Source organism: Atractosteus spatula, chromosome 4 (assembly GCF_055471065.1).
Source record: "Atractosteus spatula isolate fAtrSpa1 chromosome 4, fAtrSpa1.hap1, whole genome shotgun sequence".
NCBI lineage: Eukaryota > Metazoa > Chordata > Actinopteri > Semionotiformes > Lepisosteidae > Atractosteus > Atractosteus spatula.
The window spans coordinates 71209207-71222357 of NC_142709.1; the positions used below are offsets into that span (position 1 = coordinate 71209207).

General features: G+C 40.4%; 1 protein-coding gene across 3 annotated transcripts; it reads right to left on the reverse strand.

The window, feature by feature from the left end:
- Positions 1–9427: 9427 nt before the first annotated feature.
- Positions 9428–12393, reverse strand: p2ry1 (purinergic receptor P2Y1). Of its 3 annotated transcripts, none has more exons than XM_088914936.1 (2): positions 12200–12393; positions 9428–11814 (listed from the first exon to the last, which is right to left on the reverse strand). In XM_088914936.1, exon 2 carries the CDS (start codon positions 11696–11698, stop codon positions 10802–10804), a length of 897 nt encoding a protein of 298 aa, XP_088771062.1. In that variant the 5' UTR covers positions 11699–11814; positions 12200–12393; the 3' UTR covers positions 9428–10801. The 3 variants fall into 3 exon arrangements, with proteins under 3 accessions (XP_088771062.1, XP_088771060.1, XP_088771061.1); XM_088914934.1 differs by having other exon boundaries at positions 9428–11890; positions 12200–12339; XM_088914935.1 differs by having other exon boundaries at positions 9428–11890; positions 12011–12324.
- Between the last annotated feature and the right edge of the window lie 758 nt (positions 12394–13151).

Sequence of the window (13151 nt, forward strand, 5' to 3'; positions counted from 1 at the left end):
TAAAACAAAGTATTCTCTTCATCCTGTTGCTCTGAAAGTAAATCTAGATTGTGCTAAACCAAGTCAACAGGACCAGCAGCAGAACTTAATTGTATTTTCATGTGAGTCTAGTATCTGTACCAAGGGGGAGAAGTACAGTATATATTTTATATTACATATTATGTATTTTACAGACTTCTCATGGTACTTTCATTCAGCATTAAGCAAACTTTTTCACTAAACATAATCTAATACTAGTTCTGCAGTACTGTTACACATGTAATACAGTATATCCCAGAACAATCAATCCTCATGTTTAGTGCCAAATGTTTTTGACAAGTTTGGCTTTGGATAAATGGAGACTTAATAAACTTAATCTTTTCCCTTTTTTAAGAGAAAAGAACTTTTGATCCGAGTATTCCTGTCAATAAAAATAATTAAAACCAGCAATTTCTGAAAAAGCTCACTGTTGTTCCAATGATTCTCCCTCCCTCTCCTGAAACTGGTGTTTGTTAATCAAACCGGATCACTGCTACAGGCTTATACAGGCAAAACCAGTACCTCTTCCCCCTGCGTTGTGCACGGTCAGTGATGACACCGCAGGTTTGAAGTTTAAATGGAAACGTCCGGAGCAGATTCAAACCATGGCCAAAATCCCAGTGACAGCTGGCCAGTTCCAGTGCCCAGGTCCACATCTGCAGCGTCAGAACTACAGTCTCCAACAGTACAATGAATGAGTGCCTCCTAAAATGGAGCCATTCTTAAGAAAAGACCAATGATCTTAGATCACAAAGCAATTGCATGACACAGAACTAAAATAATTAAATGGGCATTGTTTATCATGTACATTTCGCAACCAACGGTCTGCAAATATTTCAGACTGTATTTTCATATTGAACATATTTAAAATGACCCAATACGATTCTGTAATACGCATCTTTTTTTTTCCTTTTGAGGTTACCAAAATGTCTCAGTAATTTATGGGAAAATCACCATATTGCAACATTTTAAACAGCAATTACCTTTGAATAAATGCTGTTTTCTTTTTCTAGACATGCTTATGTAAAGCACGATTGGGTTATACCACAGTCTGAAATCTGACTGATTTATAATTGTTGCTTAATGTAAATACTACTTATCGCCAGCTACAGTATCAACACAAGACACACAATTCACATGCCTTCAAAATTGGATGACCTTTGTCTGAAAAGACACTGGCTGTCCTGTCCAAATATGACTTACTAGAACTGTTAAAATGCCCAAACAGAAAGCAGTTAACTGTTTTCCAGTACCGCAAGCTATCACACACCGAATCCATGTCTTTTTAGACCATTAGAAGAAAGTTTCACTTCTGTTTATCATCTAATGTAAAAAAAGACCTCTGCTGGATCGTGGATAAGTAGAAGCTGGAGCTGTCTGCAGAGGAAAGTTTAAATCAAAGGAAGTAATCTGTGTTTTTCCGACCCTACTGAAACAGGAAAAAAAAACTCTTCAGGTTTCACAGTTCACCGTAGAATTATTACAGTAAGGAATGTGCTAGCCTGATTTAATTTTTAAATTAAAAAAAAAATTTTTTTTTGTTCTGACCAAAGGACTAAGAGTGGAATTGATTCAAGTATTCAAAATCCTTAAGGCACTAACAAGTGAACTACAGCCTACACATGCTGACGCAGCTCCCCACCTGAACTACTTCAACCTACATCTGCTGTGACCCACTATGCCTTCCTCCAAATCTTTTTCTCACCTGAAGAAGGCTCCATGACCAAAAACGTGTTTTCTTTCTTCGCTTTTCAGCAGGGAATAAACTACTTGTTCCTTTACACACAAGAAACATGTTGTCAACAACAGAATACAGAGCTTTTATTAATGAAGCACAGGATTCATCTCTTAAGAAATTGTACCTCCAGAAACTTGCTCTTTTACTGTGTTTGTACATTTATTATTAATTCATTGGACTAAAGCTGTTATCCAACCACACTTGAACAATCCATAAGAAGTGACATAGCAATGAATCCATCACATTTACCAATTGATAAGGATAAATTATTGTATTGTAGTTATTGTACTACAAAAGGTCATCTGGATCAAGCGTCAGTTTCAAATTAAAAGTGTAAAATATCTGTAGATCGCCATAGAATTCTGACACTAAGTGAAAAGAGTATAACAAAACAAGTATCTCTATATATAGTCCCTAATGAGGGTAAGCCACAGTGAACAGGGACTTTCTGTACTTTGTGCATAGTCTTATGTCCATGTATACAAGCTTTATCATTCTTTTGTAAGCTATACCGTTCTATTAAGATGGTTTGCTTTGAGATGTTATTCTGCTTGTAATGTGGCACATCGCTGATTTTACAAGTCATCAAAGTTAACTGTGTATTATATCGAGGTTTTTAAGATCATTACACTCAAAATGCAGCGCTCATTTACACGTTACAAGCTCACGAGGTCTCGCCTTCCTAGTTGAATGGCTGTGCCTTTTAAAAACGTGTTAAAATCTCATATTTGCTGGATTTCAGGAAATGCAGAAGAAACAAATGAAGGGCTATGAGCTCAGAATGAGTAAAGAAACTCAATACATCTCTTCTCTTTTAGCACACAGTGGTGCAGTGGATAGCATTACTGTCGCGCAGTGCTGGGGCCCTGGCTTCAGTTCCTGGGGTGTTATCTGTGTGGATCCGTTTGTCCGCTCTCCGTGTGTTTGTGTGGGTTTCCTGTGGGGGCTCTGGGCTCTTCCCACGATCCAAAGACACATGGGTAGGTTCATTGGCTTCTGGGAAAACTGGCCCTGGTGCGAGCGTTTCTGTGTGATGCCCGGTGTGGAACTAGCATCCCGTCCAGGGTGTATCCCATCTGGCACCCGTTGCTTGTTGGGATAGGCCTCTCCCACACCCCTGTATTTGATAAGATAAGATCACTTTATTGGCCATAAACAATTTCTTGTAATAGGAATTTGTCTTTTTCGCAGACCCCAGCTTGCTCTCCATGAGACACACAGACAGGGAGAGAAGCTGGGGGTCAGAGAGCAGGGTCAGCCATTTATACAGCGCCCCTGGAGCAGTTGGGGTTAAGGGCCTTGCTCAGGGGCCCAACGGAGGAGGATTCCTCTGCCGGCCGCGGTATACGAACCGGCAACCTCCCAGCCACAGGCGCAGATCCTGAGCCACAGATTTGAATAAAGGGCTTAGAATATGGATGGAAGAATGTTTTCAGTGATAGCCAGAAGTGTTTGATACAAATGTGAATCCAATTTCTTTGATTTAAAATACGTTCTGTTGTCTGTAATCAGACTGTAACCTACTGTATTTACCACACAGAGGGCGTGCATCTACCCTACTAGCACCAAAAATTAAACCCAATTCTTAGAATCACAAACTCAAAGAACTGCCTGGATACATTCACTTTTGGCATGACCTGTGTATATCCTTTATTCTTCATCGACATTAACCTTCGTGTGCAGTCTTTAATATGTGTCATGCTACTTTTACATTCATCGATTTTACACCTCAGTTCAAAGTACAAAAACTGTGCGACATTGCTTTATAACAAACAAGGCAAAAGCATAGTGATGAAGTCCTGATTATACAAACATCTGCAATTCAATCCAGAAAACAGTACTTCTGCCAACAAGTGTAGCCTTAATTGCGAGAGTAAATATGGAAGAAGAGAAAACAAACACTTCCTGTCTCCCAGCTGATAAGGGCACTGTGGGCAACTAAAGAAAATTAATGGATGAACTGGGAGCCACCAAGGAGCCTGGATGTTTCTAAATTATGTATGCACATTACTTTTCCAAGCAATTAGGAAAGACTTATAATGCCTGGAAAGACCCAGATTTGATAAGAACAAATGTTTCGGCAAAAAAAAGCCAATTATATAGGAAATGTCAGGAAAAAACACTCAGGGCAGGTCTTGGGATTTCCAGTAGGGTGATAAACGAAAGGCTGATCACTGCAGCCTCATTAGTCTCCCTCTGATAGCTGAACCTTCTCCTGAAGATTTTTCAGGAATTAGAATGAGATGGATTTACCATTATTGCCAAATGGACTGTGTGTGTGTGCACAAGTATTACTGTGTGACCCACTTGTTTTCTGGAATTAAGTTAATTATTTATGGTGAACATGACTTGGCTTTGTGCAGTGCCATTACAACTACAGTACTGCTATATTAGAATTTTTAAGACATAATTCATTCTGCTCTATGACCATTAATGTTCCCATATCGACAGGGGCATGAATACTTTTGGTGGACACTGTATTTGTTTTTAGTGTGACAGTAAACCAAGTGAAGCAGATGTTGTGAGGACCAGTGAGTCTCCAGAAGACAGCATTTTATTTTACACAAAATGTGAAGCTCTTTAAAAGCTAAAATTGATTAAAACAGTAGAAACAGAAAGAGCATCAGTAGGAGGATCACATGATGTCCGTGTGTTTGGGTGGTCCTGCTTTTTCATGAAGGTGTCTCATAAAAATTGCAACTCCTCATATCCTCATAACGTAAAGAGTTTTTTATGTAAATACGATAGCATGTTCTTAGCCATGTACAGCTGCCAAAAATAGTTGTTCCTGGTCTGTTTGCACCAAGCTTGGAGTGGAAGACCCCACACAGATGGGATTACAAGTGCTCGTGTTAGTGTGCGTGCCTGCATGCCCACTGCAGCATCACAACGGACTGAATGAAGTTGCCTGGCACTGCCAACAACTGCAACGCTTCAGATGAGCTTAGCGTCACATGCACGCTCCTCACTGTGGTCTTCAGCATGAATGAACGGTAGCCCTGTGCTGACAGAATGCACTAAATGAAAGAGAAATGAGAACAATACAAAACTTGGAATACTTAGAGTCACTGAGCTGGCAAAGACATGATGAGACAACCGCCTGGGAGAGGAGCCACACACCTGCGGGCTGTCAGACCTCTTCAATGACACACAACCAATACAAAATACTGGCACTCTTACTACATTTCACAAGTTTTTTTTTGCAATCAAATAGAGCACAGCAGCACTGAATCTCGCTTCTTAAAAGAGCTGGTGAATCTGGGACAAAGACACATCATTACTCGGCTGGCGTTTCAAGTAAATTGATTAACTGTTGCCTGTGAGGGACAGCAGACAGGTCCTCTGTGCACGCCGGGGTGTGTGTTAACTTATTCGCCTGCATGATTAAAGAAACCTGCGTATCCTTAAAAATGAAAAAAAAACAAACAAATAACAATATAAAACAGCAAACACTTTCATGGGCTAAATTAAGATGCATATCTTTGTGTTCCAGAGATCACAGGCAGACAGAAAAAAAGCTTAAATAACAATCAAGCAAAAGGAAATTCTCCGTGAGGCCATGTGAGAGAGAAGGACAACACTGGTTCTCTAGTGCTTCTGAATCCCAGAGCCTGAGGTAAGGATTTATTGCAGACTTTGAAAATATTCAAGGTTTTGCTTGTCTTTGGACCGAGCTAAATAATGAAAAGCTTGGATGCTTTTCCAGATCTGTCAAGACTGTAAATAAAAATAAAAAATATGGTTATGAACTTCCTTTTTCAGACTGTAATGCAAAATACATGCAGTCATTAAAACCATTACTCAGTAAGTACACTCAATAGCTTAAGACAGGGCCAGGAAATAGACTGTGCCACTTGCATCGCCTTATCTCCTACAGTCAGAGTTTCCCTTAAAAAGTGCATTTAAAAAATTAGGCTTATCTCACAACTCTCCCCTCTCTTACAAGCTGCCACCCATCATTACCATAACACTACAAATCCCAGCAGTCTCTGTAACATGTTTTAGAAACCACACCTTTAAAGTTCTGTCAAAAGAATTAAGCTTCTGTGACAGGAAATATGGAAAAGTTATAGGACAAAAATAGGTCTACACTCTATGGAAAACTGACTTCAGGAACACAAAATTAACAAGACAACTGACTTAAGCTTCTAACTAAATCTGAAAAGCATGACAATGATATTGTAAACATCATCTGTGGTGGTTAATACATGGTTAAAAATTGAAAGCAAAATTTTTAACATCTACCATTTGTTTGCACAGATACTATCCTCAGGTAGACTACTTTGACAGCAACTAGAATCAAATGTCACAGAGATAAATGACTAGTTCGATATTCCGTAATGTTTCGGGCCATCAATAACTTCTCCTTCACAAAGCCCAACAATGTAACACATCTCCTGGATGTGGGCGTGCTGCTACACTTGTCCACACATGCAAGTGCAAAAACCAAGAAAAGGTATTTGCCTACTTGCAACAAATCCTGGGAAATAACCTTGGAGTAGTATGTTAATTACACATAGCTCCACCGACGGCAGCACTTCAGCACTGTAATTGCAATCATTATCAAAACAGAATCCCAGAGGGGGCTGTAATTTGGAGCTCCCCGTCATCGGTGTGAGCGAGCAGAAGCTCTAAAATGTCTTGTTGCTGATTATTTCTGTTTCTGTAAGCACGGTTCATGAGTGGTATTTAACCGTTAAACTGTTGCATCACACCTCCAACCCAGAGAGGTCAAACGTGAAAAGCTGTCTGACTGGTGTGTGCAAATACACATGTTTTCGTTTTCTGTTTCGCCTGCACAAATCCTTTCAAGACATCTGCTGGAAGATGCAAAACTAATGTCCTATTTAAAGGCGTATCTTTAGCTGAATTCTGTAAATAAACTCCTTGAATCTGTTTTCTAAGCATATATATGTACTGTATATGTATTCTACATGTACATCATCCCAGATATGGGTGTCTGCAAAGCAAAAACAAACAAAGATAATAAAAGATCTACTTAGTAATTATATCACTACTGAGTAAGAAAATCGTATAACTGGGTAAGAGAGAAAGGCATGAGAAATTTTGTACTGTTCTCTCAGGTTATGCCAAAGCATGTAAAATCCCATTTGGATTTGGATTATTCCATTTGGATTTTGGTAGATAAAGATCCAAGGGTCTCATCTATCCACTTCTTGCAGCTTCACTCACATGGCTGGGTAGCTTGTTCCACACCCCCACAACCCTCTGCATACAGAGGGTTCTCAGCTATAAATGCACTTTCACTCAGTTGGGAGTATCACATGGCAATGGATGAACTAAAAGTAGACACTGGTCACACAGAAGCCTCTATGAGCTTTGACAACATCAGCTGGTTAATACAGGATCCGTCCTCATGTTCCTATATGTTGTTTATTAGCTTTGTAACTATTTATTAAAAAAAAAAAGATTAACACCCGAACAGCTTCCATCAATCTGCAAACAAAGGAGAATCACAGACATGAGCCATTATTGTTTTATCTTCAATCTGAAACAAAAACCTTTAGTATTCCCTTCTAGTTAGAGAAAGACCTATAAAGTATAAAATGTGTTTTAGCAAATGGATTTATTTTATCCATCTAACAAAAAGGGTAACACATAACATTTAGTTCATTTTAACAGGTTATGCTGACGACACTGAAGGGAAATTGTTGCGTCTTTTCCCTACTGTCAAAAGCAAAGTGATAAATTGTCTGCCTAGCTTCATGCTGAATTCAGCAAAGAGAACCGCGGCAGTTTATTATTCTTCACGGTTTCAATTCAAAAGCCGGGCTATTTTTTTATGGGCTGGGTCATGTTTAAATTGATTTTTTTACCTTGGTTTTTAATCATTCACTGCACTTAACACCTCCCAAGATAGCACAAGAAGGTTTAGCTGCAGGAGTATAAGAAAAACATTTTAATGTTCCTTGAAATTAAATAATAATAAATCAGTTGAACAATATTCCTTTCGTAAAACAGTTCTCCCAGGGTTGGTCCACACTTTCTGGGTTTCCTTCCAACTTCCAAAGACATGCAAGTTAAGTTTGATTTGACCCTAAATTGTCTAGCATGCTGGGGCTCAAGGGTATTCATACTTGGGAGTTTTGTTCCCAGTTCAACCAGTACACGCTATCGGACTATAAAGAAACATCACCAGGCAAGCTTGATGGGCTGAAAACTGGGCCTCTTCTTGGTAACCATTCTGGTATTCTGAAAGTTATAAAGTTATTACAGAGAGCCATGGCCTTGTTTAAGTGGAGATAAAAGTTTGCTGCATTTCTCTAATTGGATTTTAGCAAAGGCAATTGAATTCTGTACAAGAATTACGCTGTTTTTGTCTTCACAAAGCACTGCAGCCTCCATATATTCCCTAGGAACAGGGCTTCATATTTTCTCATGCCTGTCTGTACTTTAATTGCTTATTTTCTCAATGCTTAGCTATGCATCAGCTGTCCACTTGGAAGAGGTCAGTGTGTCCTTTACACGTACGAATTGCTATTGAGCCTTTCAAACAGGGGGATCTCTAGAACTTGGTTTGAGGTGTACTGGTGTTGCACAAAGAGTTCTTCTGAAAATATATCAGCGAGAACAACTAATCCTCCGTGCTGTCAAATTCAACCTGTGTAGAAGGATAAACTTGGGCTCTCAAAGATCGTAGTGTGTTTTCAGGCAAAGCGCAAAAGAAATCCTGAAGAAAAAAAATTAACCTTTACACAAAATGACAGTGATTTTAGTCAACACACAGACATAGTGTTATTTAAAACCCTTTTCTACTTATAAGGATCGTCCAGAAATATCCACTACCTTCCTATACATAGTGCCAGAAACCAGAGCCTGGAGTCACTGACACCCAAAACCTAAACACAGGCAGCATCAATAACTCTAACCTTTTGTTTAGTACACAAAGCACGTCTTGGGGAAACTGCAAAAGGAGCCCCGCTTTCCTTTTCTTTATTCATTTACGCTATTATGAATTGAAACTGAAAAAAAAAAGCAGCAGCGATATAAAATGACATGGGAGTTTGGCAAGTAGCACGCACATGATGCAAATTTAATTCACTTAATCGAGACAAAATTCCAAATATACCACAATTGAATAAAAGACATTTTCATCACTACTGAGGTCATAAAAAATGAATTGAGAGCATTCACAACTTAACCTATATGTTGTCGGCAACAATCCAAATGTAATTGAGTACTGAGCACACGACCAATGGGCGTTTCCTAACGGCTGGGGATCTAAGAATGGCCAATTTCTCACATCATCTGAGTACATGAAAAACAAACACATCCAAAATTGCTACCACTAATTGAACACAAATTCAATATCCTTGAACCTCAAAGGGATTTTCAAGCATAATTGGAGACTTCCTCTGTCTTTCTGAATGTACTGCAGCCCAGCAGCAATCTCGTTGTTCTCTTCAAGCTCACAACATGGAAGAGCTTGGTTGTGTGTGTCATAAACACCAGATTCACGCTGTGTCCTGCCAAGGGACGGATCAGACTAATCCACTTGCAAAAACCCCTCCTCCCCCCCAACGTGAAGAAAGGCCTAGTGTTAGAAAAAGACACATAAACACCATCAATTTCTAAATTCGAAAGCATTCACTGGTTAACCTGCAGATTGCTACCAACCTGTTCAAACATGTGTCAAAATTCAAGCAGCGATATTATTTTAAGGCTTTATTGGTCACATTTTACTCAAGTACAAGGGCAGACGCTAGTGTATTTGCTTTTTATCTGCATTTTTTAACAAATGACAGCTACAGTCTTTTCACATCATGCAAAATCCCCAGCATGCAAACAGTATCTCACAGAAAAGGAGAAAGTCAGCCTTTGTCATTAGTTACCTCATGTTATGGTCATTTAACACTGTCTACATGCAATAATTTAACAGTCACATTACTGTTTTTTAATAACACATTAAAACATACAAAAATAAAAAATAACTTTTAAATCTTAGACATAGACCTACAAAAGAGGTTGGTATTTTAACACACTCTGTCCCTTCATATAAGAGAAATGCACAAAAATGGTGCATTGGGCAGTCAGGAGTTAAATTGCCAGTGTGAATAATTTCAACATAGCAGTCAATCACCTACAGTAGGTTATTCCACTAATCTGCATAATTTAAAGGCATCTTGTAATAAAACTGGTAATCTCAGTTAATTACTGTGACACCTTCTTTTCCTGGCTGATATATGCTGCACGTTTCTGGTGTTTGTGTCCGATTGTGTTAGGAGTCACCAGATATTTTAACAGTATTTTGCTACATACTTCCAGAATGTTACTCTGTGACAGGGGAAACCTGTGGAATATTGTCATCAGTGCTTGACCAGACATCATTAGGCAATTGACCACTAATCAATCATTATACATATAAGGCTTATTTAAATGGTCTATTATTCTTTTTACTATGCGGTCATACATTGTGCAATGAATTAAAAAACCACTACTGTGTTTTAAAAAAAAACATCACAAATGCTGTTTGTACTACTGCAGTGAACTTTTAGTTCAGCTTTCGGCTGCTCATTTTAGACATCCAGTACAGAACTGAAATTGCGTGGGGTCACTAATTTTAAGGTATTGTCCGTGGCATGTTAAAATGATACGGAAATTAGTTCATGCTTCTTCACCTGAAAAAGGCTCCACAGCCAGAATGTTGTGTTTCTTTTCTACTCTTTTTTCACCATGGAATAAACCTTTATTTGTATACTAGTTCAGTCAAGCTCACAAATTATTATACGGTAAATCTACTAGAAACGTCCTGTTCCTGAAATACAGTATTGGGTTTACTTTGAAATATACCTTTTCTATCCCAAATAAAAAACAACATACCAAGTTAACTTGAAACATTACCTACAGTAAGTCGAACAGTGGTGGGGGCTATACACAGGCATACAACCAAAGTACTGCAAACAGACAACTGCTGTACATTCGGGTAGTGCAGTTATTTGTAATGCGGGTGTGCGGTCAGGCATTGCTCAACTCCATTTAAGCCTCCAATGAAGTGTGTGACTTAATACATACAACTTAATACATTCAAAGGCGCGTATCTCCGTTTTCAGTGCATTCCGACAGAATGTTGATGGCAGTTTCTTCGCTTTTGGACTGAAGGGTATTATCACTTTTTTTGGAGGCTTTCCTCGTGGCCCGAGACAACCGCCGTCTGAACGTGTCCCCGGCCAAGAAGTACAAGATAGGATCCACACAGCTGTTCAGGCTGGCGAGTCCCCGAGTCACCTGGTAGGTGGCGTACACCTTGTTATTGAAGTCACACATCTCGGGGCTCTGAAAGTACAGTCGGGCTCGCAGATTCAAATTCTTCATCACGTGAAACGGGAGATAGGACACGGCGAACACGGCCAGTACGATGATGACGAGGTGGATGGATTTCTTCCTGAGCGGCGCGTTGTTCATCTCGTTGCAGATGAGCGACTTCGCTATCAGTCCGTAACAGCCCAGGATAATCATGAAGGGAATGCAGAACCCGAACACGGTCGTGCACATGCTGTAGATGAAGTAGCTGGGCAGCTCGTCTTCAGTAGTGGTGTCATAGCAGGTGGTGGCGTTTTTCTTCAAGCCGGTCCGCGAGTAGTAAAGTATCGGCGAGATGCCGCTCACCACAATGAACCACACCAGCGCGCTGGTGTAGATCGCGTTCCTCTTCTTCAGCCGCCCCAGCGACTTCAGCGGGTGGACCACCCCGGTGTACCTGTGGACGCTGATGCAGGTCAAGAACAGGATGCTCCCATACAGGTTCACGTGGAAAATGAAGCGCTGCAGTTTGCACATTACATCCCCAAAGATCCAGTCCGTCTTGTTGAAATAGTAAAATATCAGGATGGGAAGGGAAAGCACGTAGAAGAAATCCGCCAGCGCGAGGTTGAACATGTAGACCGAGATGCTGCTCCACGGCTTCATGTGAAAGATGAACATCCATATGGCCACGCTGTTCCCTATGAGTCCGGTCACGAACACTATGATGTAGACAGTGGGAAGGTAGTAAAACTGAAAGCCAGTCTTCGTCAGCGAGCATCCTTTGCTATGGGGATCTATTTCAGAAATATTGAAAAGTGAAGTCAAGTTTAACTCAGCAGTCATGTTGTCTGTAAAAGGCAGGTGAGGGAACTGTTAAAACAAAGAAGAGCAACGTCAACTAAATGCATTTAGGGAAAGGTCGCTGTGCTTCAGCTTTATTGCAGATCCGGCAGTAAAGGACTGGGATGTAGCCGGCGCGGTTCAACTCACCTTGCTTTGCTCCGAGCAAATTGAACATTGAACTTTTTTAAATGTATCGCAACTGATCTCCACGGCGCTTAGTTCTATAGAGCGCTGCTCCGCTCCTTAGCGGCATGTCATGCTCGTTCTCGGGAAAAAAAAAAACATGCATTATGAAACCAGCTCTTACTGAGTCCTTGGAGAAACAAAGTTTCTTACCGTTTACTCGCACACGAATCCCTCATTCCTTACTGGTTGTTTTAAAAAGGGCCCTCTTTTCTGTTCAGCCGGGACTCGGCGTGTAACCCGACGCGTGTCCCCGCGAGGTCCAGCACTGCAGGGTCGGATCGGGCTGTAGCCGCCTTGTGGGGGAGCACACGAGAGCAGCGACAGGTCTCCGCGCCAGAAGGAGGAGCGTCTCGGAGCCGGGCGTGGCGTTTGTGAGGCACTTGGAGACGAGCTTCAACATCTGCCCGGTGGATAAACAGAAAGGGCTGGAGCAAAAAGAGCGGCAAGGATCAAAAACACGGACTGATAGTGTTGTATCAACATGCAGTTTGAGCTAATACATGAAATTCAGCCGCGCTCTTAAGAGGGTAGCTGATTTCATTTTCATACACATACCGTGTTTTGTTTTCGTTTTTACTTTTGGAAGAATAAATCCAAAACGCAAATTAAAAATGTATATATTTATGAGTTGCGTCCTGCGATTGGAAAACATGTTTTTTCTTCTTAGAAATTATGGTCGCGATGAACAGAGGCGTACATTTAAAAAGATCATCAATTATCTTCTCCAGCCAAGAGTCCAATAAATACAAGTCCTTCACTGACCTTTAATTTCCCTGTGTTTATTAATACGTCACAGGAACAATTAACAGATTAAACAGTTCTTCACCGAAGGCTAAGAAATGGTATTTCGATTTTTAGTTTATAAAAAGTAGTTGTAAAAAAATGTCCAGGGATCTACGCGAGTTAGACATGCAAAACACATAATATGGGGGTCAGGATGAACGAGGCGACAAAAATGCAATGCTCCGTCTGTCTGCATTCCTTCCTCAGTTGAAGTCTGTGGACAGTTCGTTTCGTCCTTCGCTTTAGCCACCCAGTAGGACACTTTTAACCTATTTTTTTTAGGAAAGGCGTGCCACGCAAGAAAATGTTCTTAAACACG

What these genes read in the sequence shown, in the direction of transcription:
- p2ry1 (XM_088914934.1), bottom strand. Translation starts at nt 11,863, where the DNA reads ATGACTGCTGAGTTAAACTTGACTTCACTTTTCAATATTTCTGAAATA.